The 17,994-nt window shown below is 55.3% G+C and overlaps 1 protein-coding gene across 1 annotated transcript; it reads left to right on the forward strand.

The window, feature by feature from the left end:
• The first annotated feature begins 605 nt into the window (after positions 1 to 605).
• On the forward strand, positions 606 to 17,202 carry RFC2 (replication factor C subunit 2). The gene is made up of 11 exons (XM_080830453.1): positions 606 to 749; positions 3,580 to 3,649; positions 6,300 to 6,341; positions 6,662 to 6,768; positions 8,390 to 8,491; positions 9,030 to 9,130; positions 11,500 to 11,657; positions 11,851 to 11,916; positions 13,267 to 13,347; positions 15,150 to 15,263; positions 16,795 to 17,202. The coding sequence occupies exons 1-11, from the start codon at positions 643 to 645 to the stop codon at positions 16,903 to 16,905; spliced, it is 1,059 nt and encodes a 352-aa protein (XP_080686579.1). The 5' UTR covers positions 606 to 642; the 3' UTR covers positions 16,906 to 17,202.
• Positions 17,203 to 17,994: the final 792 nt, after the last annotated feature.

The following is a 17,994-nucleotide window of genomic DNA, read 5'->3' on the forward strand; positions in this document are numbered from 1 at the left end:
AAGCACTCGTCAGTACGGAGCGTCCCGGAAGGACACCGAGGCCCACTTACAGAGGGGCAGCTGCCTCCTCCGCCAGCCCCGAGCGCTTCCCGGCCCTCGGCACCGTGAGACCTCCCTGACCGCAAGCACCCAGTCCCAGGGCGCTGGAGCCCACCCCGCGGCAGCCGGCGTCTCCACCCGCGATCCGGACGGCTGGGCGCGGTCAGGTCCCACAGGTCACCGCCCAGACCGCGGTCCGCGTCCGAGTCCGCCGTCCGCCCCGCACCTGGGCGGCGGCGGGACGCTCCCACTCGCCTCTCCCCTCGCCCAGGGATGCCGGGGCGCCCAGAGGGCCGCCCGCACAAATCACACAGAGACGAAAACCGCCGAACGTCCCTTCCTGGAGCGACCCGGCTTCTCGGAAGTCGACGCGGCAGGGTCTCGCCTTCGTCTCGCCGGCCGGCTGGGCGCGAGGACTTCCCGGGCAACCGGCGACCCCCAGCCCCGGCCACGCCGGTGCCCTCTGCGCAGGCGCGGAATGGGGGGGTGGGAGGTGGGCCGGCCGCTTCCGCTTACGCCCGGCGTCCCCCGGGTGCTAGGGGCGGGGTCTGCGTGATGGCGTCACGGGGCGGGGCCTCCGGCGCGGGAAGAGGCGGCGGGAGAATGGAGGTGCAGGAGAGCGGCGGTGGCGCGGGCGAGCGCGGGGCCCAGGACCCTGCCCCCGCCTCCAGCAAGGGCCCGGGCAGCGCCGGCCACTACGAGCTGCCGTGGTGAGGGCCCAGACCGTGAACGATGGGTGCTCTGGGCGTGCGGGTGGGCGAGGTGGCGGGCCGTGTCCCGGGGGACCCTCGGGGCGGGAGCTCGTTCTAGGGGGTCCTCAGCGGAGCAGGAGGCCCCGGGGTGGCATCGAGTAGATTAGAATTTGGAGAGGGCGAGGGACGCGCGTCGGTGGCCCCACCTGGGCTCAGCAGTGGCCGGTCTGAACTCTGGAAGCGGGGTCTTGGCCGGAGCAGAGCTCGTTGTGGTCATAGCTGGCCCCCGGGACCACCCACTCGGCGCCTGGAGCGGTGTCTGCGGCTGCTCCGACGGCGGGAAGCGTCCGATCGGTTCCGAACTCGGGGTTGTGTGCGGAAGGCGCATCCGGGGTCGCTGAGAGGAGCTGGTGACCTGGAAGGTGACCTGGAAAGTCACCTGCCGCGGGCACAGGTGTGGTGTGGGCGATCCGCTCCGGGGATGGTTTACTCTCCGCCCTCCGTGCGTGCCCACCCCTCCAACCCACCCCGGTCGTGAGCAGATGCCTAAACGGAGCGCAGTGCAGCTTCCTAGAACATCCATAGCAGCACTGCTCGGTCCCCCAGCCACTAGCCCCTGGAGTCCACTGACAGCCCTAGAAATGCGGCCGGTCCCAGCTGGGATGGTCCCTGAGTGTACAAAACACAGCGGAGTCCAGAACTTAGTATTAAAAAAATCTCATTCGTAATTGTTACATTGATTACATGTGGAAAATGTTAATCTTTCGAATGGATCAGGTTCAAAAAATTATTAGTAAAATTAACTTTCACCTATTTTATTTTTACTTGTTTTTAAGCATTTTTACTCATTTATTTGAGAGAGCATATGCGCATGTACGGGGTCAGGGGAGCTTGATCCCAGGACCCCAAGATGATGACCTGAGCTGAAGGCAGACGCCTAACCGACTGAACCACCCAGGCGCCCCTCTTTTTACTTGTCAATGGGGTCGCCAGCAGGTATAAAGTTACATATGTGGCTTGAGTTACATTTTTTATGCGTGACACTACTTTAAATGCTTAGGATATCTCATTATACAAAACACTCTGCTGTCCTGAGCTTCCTTTTGATAGGGAAAAAAGAAAGAACAAATCAGTAGATAATGGAGTATCTTTGATGATGACAGGCGGTGTGGGGTAAATGACTCTGGTAGTCAGGGAAGGCCTTTGATGAGATGATATTTGAGCAAAGACGGGAGCTCAGGGAGTGAGCCAAGTGGCAACGTGGAGAAAGCTTTCAGGCAGGGGGAGCCCTTGTGGAGGCCCCGAAGGACCAGCATGTTTGCCATGTCCACGGTCTAGCTCAAATTTCAGCTGACATTCCTAGGTGCTGATTCCACAACCCTGGGTTTCTGGAACCAGGTTAGCACTGTTAAGAGGATTGTCTCAGCTCTCCGTGCTTGCTGGTAGGGAAGGCCTTTCAAGCAAGAACCCTGTATCGCTCCTTTCTGTACCGTCCACGTTGCCTCCCCCTAAGATCTCGAGCTCCTTATACAGTGCTCGGCACCTGGGAGGGACTGAGTAGGAACAAGACATGAGTAGCAACAAGCACGCCCTACCTGCTGGTCTTGGAGGGGAGCTCTTTATTCACCACAGTGTGTGGCAGACACGCTTCTTGGCAAGTAGCTGCTTCTGCAGCAGAACTCGGCCCATAGCCAGTTCAAGCCGAGGGTAAATCAGAGAGTGTCATAAAGGGCCGAGGAGGTGCTGATGGTCAGATCGTTACACATCGGCTGCCACTTCTGTTCTCCGAGCTAAAGAAAGTCAGTTGCTCATAGCATGACTTGCTTATTCATTTAAAAGAGAGAGGTATGGGGACTCCTGGGCGGCCCAGGGGATGGAGCATCCGACTCGTGGTTTCGGCTCAGGTCATGAATCTCAGGGTCATGGGATCGAGCCCCAACTTGGGTTCTGAGCTCACTGGGGAGTCTGCTGAGGCTGCTTGAAGGGTCTCTCTCTCTCCCTGCCTGTCCCACCTATTCGTGTGGGTGCACGTGCACTCTCTCCCTCTCTCTCTCTCGAATAAATCTTTGAGAGAGAGAAGTATTGAGCTGAGTAAGCCACTAGCCCGTCCACTTCCCATAGCCTCGTAGGATCACAGGGCAGACCTGTGGTTACTGTCTAGCCAGCCCTGCTGGGCACCTGGCACGGTCTGCAGAAACTGACAGGTAAGGGATAAGACGGGAGCTCGGCTGCACTCGGGTCTGTCGGATCAGATGATGTCAGCGGCTCATGTGCCGAGCTTCTGTTGTGATGGGCGACCATGCTGCCGCCCGGCGTCATGGCACTCCAGATGGCCCGCTCTGGCCCCTCTCCAGCAACAACAGGTGTGTCTCCATGTCTCAGGTTTAAAGGCGTCGGTGTACAATTCTTACGCACTTAACGTTTCCAGTGGCACTTGGGTTACCTCTTCAAGTTTAAAACCTGCAACATTTACTGTGTTTAAATTGCACGTGTGTAATTTTCTTTTCTTTTTTTTTTTAAGATTTTATTTATTTATTTGACAGAGAGAGAGAGATCACGAGTAGGCAGAGAGGCAGGCAGAGAGAGGGGGAGGAGGAAGCAGGCTCCCCGCCGAGCAGAGAGCCCGATGCGGGGCTCGATCCCTGGACCCTGAGATCATGACCTGAGCCGAAGCCAGTTTCTTAACCCACTGAGCCACTCAGGCGCCCTGCACATGTATAATTTTCTGAGAGAGCCCTCGGGATGGGCCTTTAGTACTTTGCTCTTGAGCCGCGTGAAAATAGTCACTTGCCATCTTTACATGTTTTCTTTCTTTTTTTTTTTTCTTTATGCATTTTCTTAAAAACAGGGTGGAAAAATATAGGCCAGTAAAGTTGAATGAAATTGTCGGGAATGAAGACACGGTGAGCAGGCTGGAGGTGAGTGATTTTTTTTTAGGAGATGGTCTTAGGTCGTATTATGTGGTTTTGACAAGCTCGAGGAAGGCATTTGGAGGAAGACGGCCAAGGTAGTGAGGGATGGGGCGGGCCACGACTCCAGAAGAACCGAGGGATTGCGAGCTGGCCGGTTTGGAAAAGACCGGAACCCGTGGTGGCTACCTTCACGCATTTGAGGCCCTGGCTTCTTGGAGAGGGGTTCTCTGACCTATGGTTCTAGAGCCGGATGGTAAACTTTTTCCATAAAGGCTGACTAGCATGTATCTTAAGCTTTGCAAACCCTATAATGGCTTTGTCTATTATTCTTAATTTTTTTTTTAAGATTTTATTTATTTATTTATTTGACAGACAGAGATCACAAGTAGGCAGAGAGACAGGCAGAGAGAGAGAGGAGGAAGCAGGCTCCCCACTGAGCAGAGAGCCCGATGCGGGGCTCGATCCCAGGACCCTGAGATCATGACCTGAGCCGAAGGCAGAGGCTTTAACCCACTGAGCCACGCAGGTGCTTCAAGTATTCTTAATTTTTTTAACAATCCCTTAAAATCATAAAATCATTCTTAGCTAGGGGGTTTATAAAAACAGGCCCTGGGGCGCCTGAGTGTCCCAGTCCATTGAATGTCTGACTCTCAGTTTCGGCTCGGTCATGATCTCAAGGTCATGGGAAGTCTGCTTCGGATTCTGTCCCTCTGCCTTTCCTGCTGATGTTCCTTCTCTCTATCTCTCTAAAATAAATAAATCTTTTTTTTTTTAAGAATTTATCCATTCGTTTGACACAGAGCTCACAGGCGGTAGGCAGAGAGAGAGGGAGAAGCAGGCTCTCCTCAAAGCAGGGAGCCCTACTCAAGGGTCGATCCCAGCACCCTGGGATCCTGACCTGAGCTGAAGGCAGATGCCCAACCATCTGAGCCACCCAGGTGCCCCTAAAATAAATAAATTTTTTAAAAATAAGATAAACAGGGCTCAGGCTGGATTACGCCCCCTTCCCGCCAACCCCCCTCCACCATAGTTTGCCAACTCCCCGCCTAGAGGGACTAAGTGACAGCATAGCCGACTTCAGGACGACAGGAACAGGAGTGAGCAGAAATGTGCACCATAGGGCAAGCTTTGAAATTCTCGCCCTAGAGCTCTTTGGGCGGAATCTAGAAGGCCAGCTACGTGAGACATCACGGAGATAGTCTCTGCAGGAAAGGGGACTTAGACTCTAACAGCTACCAAGGTATTTGTTTATTTTACAAATGAGTTTATTTTACAAAGGTTTGCGGGCCAGATACGGTGCAGTGTTCGGACCTGCTGATATAATGGTGAACAAAATAGACAGGACCCCTGCTTGTGTGGGTGTTAGTCTCATAGGGGTCAAAGTCCACACGGGCCATGTGATGAGCACTCTGCGGGAGGGGAGGGGGCTGTTGTGGAAGCACATGGGGTGCGGGGCGTTAACTGGCTCCCAGTATTTTAGTTCTCGTGGAAGAAGGGACCGCAAAGCTAAGTAAGTGGGCGTTAGCCAGACTTGGGGGGGGGCAGGAGCTAGAGGGAGGAAGGCAGATAGGAATAGCACGTGCAAAGGCCCAGAGGTGAGAGAGCTTAGCTTGTTCGGGGTGGGCTGATGCCATCTGATTGGAATATGGAGTAGGGCTTTCCAGACATTCATGGGTGGATGAATTGCCTGGGGACATCTTGTTTAAAAATGCAGATCCTGACCCAGGGAGTGGGGCCAGGGTCTGCATTTCTTTTTATTTTTTATTTTTTTAAGACTTTTTGTTTATTTTTTTGACAGAGAGAGACACAGCGAGAGAGGGAACAGAAGCAGGGGAGTGGGAGAGGGAGAAGCGGGCTTCCCACGGAGCAGGGAGCCCTATGTGGGGCTCGATCCCAGGACCCCGGAATCATGACCTGAGCCAAAGGCAGATGCTTAACACCTGAGCCACCCAGGCGCCCTGAGAGTCTGCATTTCTGACTCACCTCCGAGGGATGCCAATGTTGCCCACAGAGGGACAGGGGCGTGGAGTGTTTGTATTGGGGTGTGAGGAATGAGCTGGTGAGGTGGGCAGGCCTCCTGAGCCCTATTTAACAGTTGGGCTCATAGGAGTCATCCGAGGGCTTCATCAGGTGCAAATGTTCTGATAGATGGACGTTCTAGAAAGTGGGCTAGGGTCACAGTAGAGAAAATGCATGGGTGTGGCACAGGATTAGAGGATCTGGAGAGTAGTTAGTTAAAGGTCAGTTAAAAACCATCCAGGCCAGAGGTAGATGGGAGAAGGAGATGGCAGTGGGGCTGAAAGGAAGGACATGGAAATAAAGGAGAAGGAATGGCCAAGCCTCTGTGATTGAGGCGCTGTACGCGCAGCCAGGGGAGCGCCGGAGGCCCAGTCAAGGACGACCGTGACCTCCAGGTTCCTGGCGTGGGCGGTAGGGTTGATGGCACTGAGGGCCCACGCGAGGGGAAGCACGGGTGGACCCCTGGGTCTGACAGGCAGTGGGGAATTCGCTTTGGAATATGCAGAGCTGAGAGTTTCATGGAGCATCCATGTGGAGAACCCTGTGGCCGTGTCACCACACGGGCCCCTGGGGCTGGGGAGGCTTGGCACCGAGGGTCTCCAGATTAACCGGATCGGACGCACCTTTGTTCCTCCAGGTCTTTGCAAGAGAAGGGAACGTGCCCAATATTATCATCGCTGTAAGTCCCCCGTGCTGGCCCTGTTGAAGGTCTTGGAGTCTCACTTTCTGTCCAAGACCTTCAGTGTACAGAGCTTCCTCGTCCGAGGGGCCCACGATCACCAGAGCCCTTGCCAGTCCCCTTGGCAGAGGGAAGCATTCGTCCCGGTTGGTCGGGGGTCCTGTGGGTGGGAGGCTGTGTTGATTTGATGTATGCGGGGTAGGGGGGGGCTGGGGAGGAGTTCGAAGGGGAGGCGAGCGCAAACGGCGGGGGCGGGCAGGAGCTCAGGAGCGAAGGCAAGCTCATGCTTCAGCCTCAAGCCCTTGCGATCTCCTCCCCAGGGCCCCCCAGGAACCGGCAAGACTACAAGCATCCTGTGTTTGGCACGCGCCCTGCTGGGCCCGGCATTCAAGGATGCTGTTTTGGAGCTCAACGCCTCCAATGACAGGTACACCTGGGGGTTTGGACCGCGTGACAGGTGGCGAGTGTTTGAAGTCTGAGTTGTCATAGAAACCGCCTTTTTGCTGGTCTGTGTTGTACTTGGGGTTTGTCTTGCCGGCTTTGTGTTTTCCTTTGATCCTTCCTGGTGAACGAGAACGGGCGTCACTTGCCTGTCCACGTAGCATCGTAAGCACTGACTTGCTGGCTTCCTTTTTGTCTTTTTTCTTAAGATTTTATTTATTTATTTGACAGACGGAGATCACAAGTAGGCAGAGAGGCAGATAGAGAGAGGGAGGGGGAAGCAGGCTCCCCGCCGAGCAGAGAGCCCGATGCGGGGCTCGATCCCAGGACCCTGAGACCATGCCCTGAGCCGAAGGCAGAGGCTTAACCCACTGAGCCACCCAGGCGCCCCCAAGCAAGCATCTTTAAAGATGAGCGAATACTGGGGCGCCTGGATGGCTCAGTGGGTTAAAGTCTCTGCCTTCGGTTCGGGTCGTGATCCCGGGGTCCTGGGATCGAGCCCCGCATCGGGCTCTCTGCTGGGTGGGGAGCCTGCTTCCCCCTCTCTCTCTCTGCCTGCCTCTCTGCCTACTTGTGATCTCTCTCTCTCTGTCAAATAAATAAATAAAATCTTAAAAAAAAAAAAAAAAAAGATGAGCGAATTCTGTCACATGACCTGTTAGCAAAACGGGATGGTCCACGTTCTGGTCAGAAGATATTAGGAAATGAAGTCCTCCCTGTTGAGTGACCAGTTGGCTGAAATTATATTTATTTTTTATCTGTAGATATATGTTGTTCACTCCTTGATGCTAAAGTTCGAGGAAATTCACCCACGATTTTGGCATCAGAGGACCCCATGGTCTGAGATGGTCTGACTGTGGTCGGTTTCACGGTCCTCTTCAGCGTCCGAAGTGCTGCCCTTTGTCTCTCTGTGGTCATTTTCTGATTTGTCTAATAATATGGAATGTTCCCTCTCGTTTGTTTCCATCTTTTGTGAGTGGAAAATGAAAAAGTTTTGAATTTTCAGCTATGGTCCATGCTTTAAAAGACAACAAAGATGGTATATTTGAACTTCTTCTATAGCTTCTAGAAAGAGAGTGCGGTGCCCTTAGCGACACAAAACATTGGAGGATGGGGCGGGCCTGGGGGGTGGGGGGGGACGCTTTTCCCTCCTACCACAGCATCCTAGGCAAGTGCATTTTCTTAAGACTTTAATCCTTTTGTTGTTGTTTTTAGCGTAGTTGGGAATCATTGATAAGGAACAACAAAACAGTCACTCGGATGATGACATTGCCATTTTCGTTTCAAAATACAGGAAGTATAAGGTCACAGAGGCCTCCTGATGTATCTCAGATTATCAAAGGGTCCGGGGAACTCGCAGGGCAATTGCAAGAGAAAATGCCTCTCTTGCTACCAAAAGGAATAAGTGAATTTGATCTTCATCTTGTTGGAGGACCTCCAAGAAGGAATAAAAGTAGTGAAACGTTAATCCTGATACACAGAACCGCCCCCCAAACTTACAAACGACAGTCGTGTGCGTGGTGGTGGGTTCTGGGGGCTAGAAGGCCCCTGAGGACACACAGGTCTCTCTGGGAAGGCGCCAGGACAGCAAGGCCTCGTCGTTTCAGGGGCATCGATGTGGTGAGGAACAAAATCAAAATGTTTGCCCAGCAGAAGGTCACGCTTCCCAAAGGACGGCACAAGATCATCATCTTGGACGAAGCAGACAGGTAGGGACTGCTTTGCCAAGTGCACAGTGACCTCGATTCCTCGGTCTCTTATCAGGCTTTAATTAAAGCTGGCGGAGAGCTCTCTGCCCTCTGCACGACCGTGGCACACCGGCTTATCACACCATCCAAAAGCAACTTAACAGGGACCTGACACCTTATCTTCATTAAGCGACTTACGAACGTTCGTCGAAGACCATGTCAGTTAATGGGTTCATTCCAGCATCCCGGGAATGATTTAAATGATATCTCTGTCTATCGTGGTCAGTACACATGACATCAAATTTATCATTTTAACCAATTAAAAAAAAAAGAAGATCTTAGTATTAGGGAGGGAGGGAAGGAGGGAGCACGAGTGCGGGGAGGGGCAGAGCAAGAGGGAGAGCAGACCCCCCACTGAGCAGGGAACCCCACGGAGGCAGGGCTTGATCCCAGGACCATGACCTGGACTTGAGGGTGCCCAGGCTCTCTACGGAGGGCTTTGTGTCCAGGGGGCCCTGGGCCCCAGTTGCAAACTGCCCGCTTGTGTTTTTCTTCTCAGCATGACTGATGGAGCCCAGCAAGCCTTGAGGAGGACCATGGAAATCTACTCCAAAACGACTCGCTTTGCTCTCGCCTGTAATGCTTCCGATAAAATCATAGGTGAGGGTCAGCTCTGCGCGGCTTGGCCTCCCCCCGGGGTGCTCACGTTGGCTCTTTCGCCACAGAAGGGTAGGGCGTTTGGGGTTGCCTACCACGGGCCGAGCACTGCAGAAGCAACTTTTTCATTTGATCTTACATAATTCTATGTGAAGGTCTTCTTAACCCCACATTAGAGAGGAGAAAACTGGAGCTCAGAGAGGTTGAGTAGTTTGGCCAAAGTCACACAGCGTGCAGAGGAGCCGGGACTGGTACCCTGGGTCTGTCGGGCTCTGGCACCATCGTGGGCACACGTGACATGTCGCTGGCCTGGGTACAGTGTCACGGTCACTGCCTTGCCCCAGATGCTCTCCTGTTCTTTCTGTGCGCTGGGAGCGGCTTTGTCGTCACCAGGGACTGCCTCCCCTGCCCAAGCTTGCCCGTCAGTCCGCTCTGACCCCGGGCCCGGCCCTCCCTTCCCCGAAGTCTGTCTGCTTCCTCACTCCTTTGCCCCCCGCCCATCTCAGCTCCCTGCCCGGGGCACGCACTTCCCTATGCAGTACCCACGGCGGCCTCTGTCCTGCTTTGGTTCTCTCTCCCCATTTCTCCCTGCTCTCTTGCATCACGTCCGCCCCGCTGACCTCCAGCCTGTGTGAGCTCAGCCCCCGGACTCGCCCTTCTGCACCCAGGCCACGGCTCGCAGCCGCAGACCAGCGTGTGGCCGGCCACGCTGCGCCGCGAGGTCCCGGTTCCCAGCCTTGGCCGGGCCTGCTGTGGCACCAGGAACCCTTGGCGTCCCTCCACCCGTCCCACATGCTCATTACTTCTTCATTGACCCGTTCAGCCATCACTCGGCACACATTTACACTTGTTCTATACGGCGCCGGGGGCGAACGTAGGCCGTTGAGTGAGAACATTCTCGATCTTCAAGATCACCAGTGTAGTGACACACGGGTGAGGGCAGAAGTGGTATCCTGCCTAGAGACCCCCCTCCCCAGGTGCGTTTCGCACGGGGCTGCGCATGCACGCGTGCGTTTGGTGATTTGACACAGTGGTCGTGGGCAGAGCGTGCCGGCCCTCCCTTGTCAGTTTGTCCGACCTGCGCAGCATCCCGGCCTTTTTTGTTTGTTTGTTTTTTAATTTCTAAAGAGCTGCAACAGCCATGTAAATGAAATCACAAAAAAATATTTCTTAGTGTTAGAGGAAATAGCTCAAGATCAAATCGCTACAGTTGATTTTTATTTTCTTTTTTGAAAGATTTTATTTTTGACTCATCTCCACACCCACTGGGGCTCAAAGTCACAACCCTGAGATCAAGGGCCATAGGCCCGACTGACCGAGCCCGCCTGGTACCCTGCCCCAGACGTGATTTTTACACTCTTTGTCATGGACCCTTAGTTGGGGTCCTGGACTCATGCCAGCGACGAGAGAGACACCCGCGCTCTGGGGGAGCCCATGCCACCTCATTCTGACACGGATTTAAATTCTGCGGGCCCCGGAGCGCCTGGCTGGCTCCGTTGGAGGACTCGTGATCTCGGCGTTGTGAGTTCGAGTCCCACACTGGGGGCGGGGACTTCTTGAAAATAATGATAATAAATTCTGCGAACTCAGCTTTCAGTGTTGCCCACGAGAGAAGAATCTACAGGAAACTTTTAGTGTAGCTGGAATATTAATTGCTTTTAATTATGAACCTCTTATCGTTGCTGATAAGCCAAATACATAATTAAGATTCTGTAGTGGAGTTTCCTGATTTCGGATACACTGAAATGGACTGAGTCGTAGGCCTCCCACGTTTCCTTAAGGCACGTAAATTTACAGGAGTGCGTTCCTTGGAAGTGTGCGTGTGCACGGGGGAGGGAACATGGGCCAGATGGGGGCCTGGAGGCCACGGAGAAGCTGTTGTCCCAGTCTAAAGTGAGGGGCAGGGGCGGCTTCCAGAATCCCGGACCCATCTCTCTAGGGGCTGTCCGTCCTGGCTGTGGTCAGAGTCTCGCGGGGAGCCTTAGAGAAACCACGCCCATGTCCCTGCTCACCCTAGACCGGCGGGTGGAGACACCAAGCTCACACTCACACAGTGACTGGGAGCCCCACACTGACTCACCTACCCACGTGGCTCCTGGGTGTCTCGATCCCGGAGGGTCTTTTCCCCTTCTGGAAGCCGAGGCTATCCAAGGCCATCCAAGGCCACCCGGGGCAGTGCAGGGGAGGCTCGCTGGTTGATGCTTTGAGCCGGCGGAGAGCCGCGGCTGGGGGAGGAGCGTTGGTGCCACTGTGGCTGGTGCGTGTCCCGAGCAGGGGCTTCCTAGCACAAGGCGGGTGTCGGGGTGGGGGTCCCGGGGCTGTCGGGGATGCGCCAGCCTCTGCGAGGAGCCTCACCCTCCTGTCCTGGTCAGAGCCCATCCAGTCCCGCTGCGCCGTCCTCCGCTACACAAAGCTGAGCGACGCCCAGGTCCTCGCCCGGCTGCTGGCGGTGCTGGAGCAGGAGAAGGTCCCCTACACTGACGACGGCCTGGAAGCTGTCATCTTCACGGCGCAGGGAGACATGAGGCAGGTGCGCGCCGTCGAGGCCCCTCGGCCACCCACCTCCAGGGCTGCGTGTGCCTTGTTCTGGGGGGGCCGCTGCACAGAGACATGGACCCCGCTCACTGGGGCAGACCCGGGAGGAGGGGGCTCTGGTCGCACCCCGGGGGTGGCGATGGTCACGACTGAAAATCACCTTGGACGTGTGCTTGTTTCCTCCACAGGCGCTGAACAACGTGCAGTCGACCTTCTCGGGATTCGGCTTTATTAACAGTGAGAATGTGTTCAAGGTACAGGAGCCCGTGGGGCCCCGGGGGGTTCTGCAGAGCCGGCTGGCAGCGGCGAGTGGGCGCCCTGTGGGGGTGCTGAGGCCCCTCCGCGCGCCCTGCCGATGGGAGTGTGTCCGGAGCGCCCCGTGTGTGGGGAAGTGGAAGTGCCGGTGCACCCCAAGGGGCCTCACACCGCCCGTGCCCCGCGGGTTCTCAGATCTGGGGGCAGAGGACACAGGCTCCCCGCTGCCCCAGGGACTGTCCCACTGCTGGAAGGCGGGAGGGGCGGCCGAGCCCCTGAGCTGAAGGACAGAGACTCCCACTCTCCCTGGTTGGCCCAGGGTTTTTGTCCCGGGGCAGCTTTTGAAAACCGCTGACCCGTCCTAACAACCTGCCCGTCTTACTCTGTCCCCCTTGGGGGTAGAGCCCGGGTAGGGCTGTCCGTGCGTTTAGACCACGGCCGTTCTTAGCAAGTTTGTGGGTAAAGAAAGCTGCGTGGAAAGCCTGGTCCGCCCCTGGGGGTGACTGTGTTTTCAGGGACACTCTGGGAATTTGCTTCGTCCCCTCTAGTCTCCGCTCCTTCAGGCTCTGAGCGGCCTGGCCCAGACCTTCAGGGCTCTGGAAAGCAGGATTTCTGGGGGAAGTTAACTGAGCTGAGAGGGCTGGGGGAGAGCGCAGAGGCCTTCCTTTAGAAGTTGTACATAGAGGGCGGGGCGCCAACTCTTGATCTCGGGGCTGTGATTTCGAGCCCAGCGTTGGGCACGGAGACGACTTTAAAAATGTTTAAAAATGGGGTTTTTGTTTTATTTAAATTCAGTTAGCCAACACATAGTCCATCGTTGGTTTCGGGTGTCATGTTCAGTGATTCCTCAGCTGCATAAAGAAGAAGTTTTAAATGTGGGTCCCGAGGTGGAGGGTGGGGGAGGGGCCAGCCCCAGGCTCAGGGACACCTGCGCCACCGCCCCCAGGCCCCTCTTCGTGCTGACATGCTGAGGTGGGGGACCCTGTCCCAGGAAAGCCAGTTTCCATTCCAGGCGGGAGGCTGGTCCCAGTTCTTAAATGGATTGTGAGTGGTTCCGGGCGAGCGATCCTCCGAGGGACCTAAGGTGTGTGCGACTGATCGATGGCTTTTCATGCGACAAGAGGCTCCTGTCGGCCCCGTGTTCACCCCCCTGGTGCTTGGGCCGTCTGTAATGACAGGGCCAGAACTTCCTGCCCAGCGAGGAAGGCTGACACCATCCTCCGGTGACTCGCTTGGTCGTGACAGGGGCCTTCTGGGGTCCTGTGGGCCAGAGAAGGCGATGACACATGCTTGTGTGTGTCCGGGCTCCCCCTCAGCCCCCGACTGGCCTTTCTCTCCGGTTTGCTCAGGTCTGCGACGAGCCCCACCCCTTGCTGGTGAAGGAGATGATCCAGCACTGTGTGAACGCCAACATCGACGAGGCCTACAAGGTGGGCGTCGCTCCTCCTTCCCTGACTCGGGAGGTGGGGGGGACTTCACTCCCGCACGTCGCTCCCCTCGGTTCTTAGAGTGAGGCGAGGAGTTGGGTGCACCCCACAGGAGGAGGCGGATTCTGGGAGGCTGGATTCCTTGCTCCAAATCACACTGTTGACAGGCATTCAACCCGCAGTTCGGAGCCGCGTCTTTGTCCTATAATTATATGCTCCACAAGGGAACTTTGTCCCCCCAAGACCTGAGGAGAGACCAGCCCAACTCCTTACATTTCTGTGACGCCCCCCTTGTCAGCCGAGGGAGCCTCGGCCCTCTGTCTCCCAGAGGGACAAGGAATGGTGTTCTGGGACCCAGTGGTCCCTGATGGTCCAAGAGAAGCAGGACCCAGGGCTTCCGGCCTCATATGGAGCCTGGTGCCGTGTGCGGATTCCGGGGGGTATCGTCACAGTTCAGGTGACCCTCAGGTCCCCAAGAGTGGCAGTGGTACGATTTAAAGCCACTGGCCCCATCCCAGTGGGTTTCCCTCCCCCTGCTCCCACCAAACTAGGCTAGAAGTGGGCTGGGTTTAGGGCAGGGCCAGATGTCATTCAAAACCAAAGGGTGAAAAAAATGATAATAAAATAGAAAATAAAAAAGTAAAAACCAAAGGGCGAGGTGGGGAGACTGAGGCAGAGACCCAGGCACACAACCCAGAGGCAGCCTTCAGATTTAGGGACCCAGAGCTTCCGTGCCCCCTGCTTCCCCCCGAGATGCCCCAGCAAAGGCGAAACAACAGACCCCAGACCCCAGACCCCGTCCCTCCAGACCCGGTCGCCTGAGTGGGCTGAGGGGGGCTGGAACCCGGGCCTGGGTGCAGACAGGGCAGGAGGCCAGGACCCTGCTCCCCCAGAGACCTGGTGGAGGCTCGGCCTGCAGGGGGCGCGCTTGAGCCCAGCCCTTAGGGAGCCCCGGGGCAGGCAGATGCTGCTTCCGCTTCCCCTCGGTGCTCACTGGGGTGATTCAGGTCGCTTTTTAGGACCCTTGGATAGAGCCACGACGTGGGTGTCGTAGGAGACCATGCAAAGCATTTTTACTTTTATTTATGAGCGAGAGAGAGACGGAGGACACCAGCGGGCAGGGGGAGGAGCGGAGGGAGAGCGACAAGCAGACTGCGCTGAGCTCAGAGCCCTGAGATCATGATCTGAGCGAAACCAAGAGTCGGTGGCTTAACCGACTGAGCCCCCAGGCGCCCCTGACCTTGGAATACATTTTAAAACATTTGTGATATTGGGGTACTGGGCTGGCTCAGCCAGCAGCACAGGTGCCTCTTAATTTGTTGTTGTTTTTTAATTTTTTAAAACAACTTGATTTATTTGACAGACAGAGAGCACAAGTAGGCAGAGAGAGGGGGAAGCAGGCTCCCCACTGAGCAGAGAGCCCGATGCGGCACTCGATCCCAGGACCCTGGGATCACGACCTGAGCTGAAGGCAGAGGCTTTAACCCACGGAGCCACCCAGGCGCCCCGCACATGTGCCTCTTAATCTCGGGATCCTGAGATCAGGCCCTACATCGGGCATGGAGCCCACTGTAAAAAAAAAAAAAAAAAAAAGTAAAAAGTAAAACATTTGCAATAGAGTCTCTGCCTGTTGGGAAACTCCAGTGACCCCCAGGTGGGCTGAAGGCCGTGGCCCCCCGGCGGCTCTGCTGGATGGCTGGGTCACCAAGGATGATCTGTCCACTCCCTGCTGTGTGATGGGCCCAGCGCTCGTCCCCTCGCTCCCCGCCAGTACCCTTGTCACCCGCGCATCTTCCTCTGTCTAGATTCTCGCTCACCTGTGGCATCTTGGCTACTCGCCGGAAGACATCATTGGCAACATTTTTCGAGTGTGTAAAACCTTCCAAATGGCGGAGTACTTGAAACTGGAGTTCATCAAGGTCAGTGAGAGTCTAGCAGTGGCTCTCCTGGGGAACGGGGCCACGCTGCGGTGTCTCGGTTTGGCTCCCGGGCCTGGCCCCCGGGCTCAGTGAGCGTCCCAAGGCCAGGTGGTCCTGGGGCTGGGAGCTGGTTTAAGCCTGTTCTGCCGGTCAGCAGCCTAGGGTGCTCCCTGCATCCAAGATTTGTTTGTTTGTTGGCTCTTAAGGTTGGGTTAATTGAGATATAATTGACATAAAGTCCAACGCAGCCTCTCAGGTGCCTTCTGTTGACAAAAGTGTTTGGTCTCGTCAAGGCCACAGCCAGGGTCGGACCGGTCCTGTGATTCCCCCGCCCTCCCAAATACATGTGCACCTTTGTAGCCAGTCTGCTCCCCCAGCAGCCAGAAACCACCGCTCTGTTTGCTCTCTGGCGGGACAGAATTTTCCAGAATGTCCTATGGAAACGACCATGGAATCAAGTAGAAGGTAGCCTTTTGAGTCTGCTTAGCTTAAATGCATTTTTGTTTGTTCATGGTGTTGTGTCTGTCGGCGGGTCGCTCCTTCTCACTGCCGAGCGGCGAACCACGGTTCGTGTGTCCACCGCTCGAAGGACGCCGGTGGGTCCGGGTGCAGGTGACCGTCAGTAAGGCCACTGTAAACATCTGCGTATGCAAATCAGTGTGAATGTGCACACAGGTTTTTCTTTTTCTCAGGCAACTTCCCAGGAGGTGGGATTGCTTATTCTAATGGTCAGGGTGTGTTTAACTTGACAAGAAACTGCCAAACCGATTTCTGAGTGACTATAGCTTGTGCGTTTCTCCCAGCCGTGGGCGAGCAAGTGTTCCAGATGCCCCGCAGCCTAGCCAGCACTGGGAATGTTCGGTTGATTCTTTTTTTTTTTTTTTTTTAAGATTTTATTTTTTTATTTTAGAGAGAGCACAGGGGTGGGAGGGGCGGGTTGCAGGGGGAAAGGGGGAGAGAGAGTCTCAGGCAGACCCCTCGCCAAGCGTGGAGCCTGACATGGGGCTCGATCTCATGACCTTGAGACCATGGCTTGAGCCAAAATCAAGAGTCAGACACTCAACCGACAGAGCCCCCCAGGCGCCCCTCGTCCTGGCTTTAAGGTGCATTTCCCAGCAGCTAACAGCATGTGCTGACTTGCCCTCCGTTCCCTTTAACGAAGCATCCGTCCAAATCTACCCAGGTCTTAGTTGGGTCATTTTCTTCTCAGTGAGTCTTGAGACCTATTTATACCCTGGCTTCAAGCCCTTTATCAGACATGTGTTTTTCTAAGGATTTTAATATTTTCTCCAAGGCTGGCTTTTTGTTTCTGTTTTTGTTTTTTCTTAACAGTCCCCGACAGGGAAATACCCACATCCTTTTAGAAAAAAATAAACCGAACTTTAGACATAACCCGTGACAACCTGGAGTCCATTTTCCAGCTGAAGTTTGAGTTCTCTGCATCAGTTTTGAGTAAACTGCTCGTTCAAATGAAAAAACCTGAAGTTCTCCCTCACTTACCAACCAGCTTGATGTGTGCTTTGTTTTTCAGGAAATCGGATACACGCATATGAAGATAGCAGAAGGCGTGAACTCCCTCCTGCAAATGGCAGGGCTCCTGGCCAGGCTGTGTCAGAAGACAATGGCCCCGGTGGCCAGTTAGGGCAAGAGAACTCGTTGCTCGGGGTGACGAGGGTCCCGAGAATCCTCATCCGGGAGAGACAGGAGTCAGCGCCTTCCGATCTGGAAAGAAGGCGGCCCTCGACCGTGGCCTTCACTCCACTTCCGTGAGTGTCTGCCGTCGGCCTCTGACTCACAGACGTGGCGACAGGGTGACAGGGCCCCAGAGAACCTCAGGGCTTGGCACCCGACCTGGGCCCGTGTGGCATCTTCATTAATAAAAACGCTGTATGGTTTCGTCGGCGCTAAGGTGGCGTCGCCAGGCCACAAGGAGAACCGGTGTCCCGTCTCTGAGTGTCCCCAGTGTCTGACGAGTGCAACAGGTGATGGAGAGAGTAGGCTGGTGAAACTAACCTCACTGCTTCTAGAAGCCCGGAGGACAGTTCTGTGGGGTAAGGGACGGAGATAGACATTCCAGAACAGCCTGGAACTAACTGTGAGGCCTTCAGAGAGGACCGGCAGGAGTCACCGGGGACAGTGGTGTGACACCTGCCCGCTGGCCTTTTCTGTACCCCAGTGAATTTTCTATTACCTTGTATGATCATTTCTCCCCCTACGAGGTACAATTTTTCCCCATTTATTTTTTTTTATTTTTTTTTAAAGATTTTATTTATTTATTTGCCAGAGAGAGAGAGAGAGTGAGCACAGGCAGACAGAGTGGCAGGCAGAGGCAGAGGGAGAAGCAGGCTCCCTGTGGAGCAAGGAGCCCGATGTGGGACTTGATCCCAGGACACTGGGATCATGACCTGAGCCGAAGGCAGCCGCTTAACCAACTGAGCCACCCAGGGGTCCCTCCCCATTTTTTAAATTACAAAAAAAATACCAGTATACATTAAAGTAGAAAGAAAAGGGGTCGCCTGGGTGGTTCAGTCGGGTGACTTCTGCTTTCGGCTCAGGTCGTGATCTCAGGGTCCTGGATCGAGCCCCGCATCGGGCTCCTTGCTCCGTGGGGAGCCTGCTGCTTCCCCTCCCTCTGCCCCTCCCCCTGCTCATGTTCCCTCACTCTCTCCCTTTCTCTCAATTAAGGTCCTCAAAAATGGCAAAGTAAGGTTTTTACTGGAGGCTCGGGTGG

The sequence above is a fragment of the Martes martes genome (genome assembly GCF_963455335.1).
Source record: "Martes martes genome assembly, chromosome: 18".
Lineage (NCBI taxonomy): Eukaryota > Metazoa > Chordata > Mammalia > Carnivora > Mustelidae > Martes > Martes martes.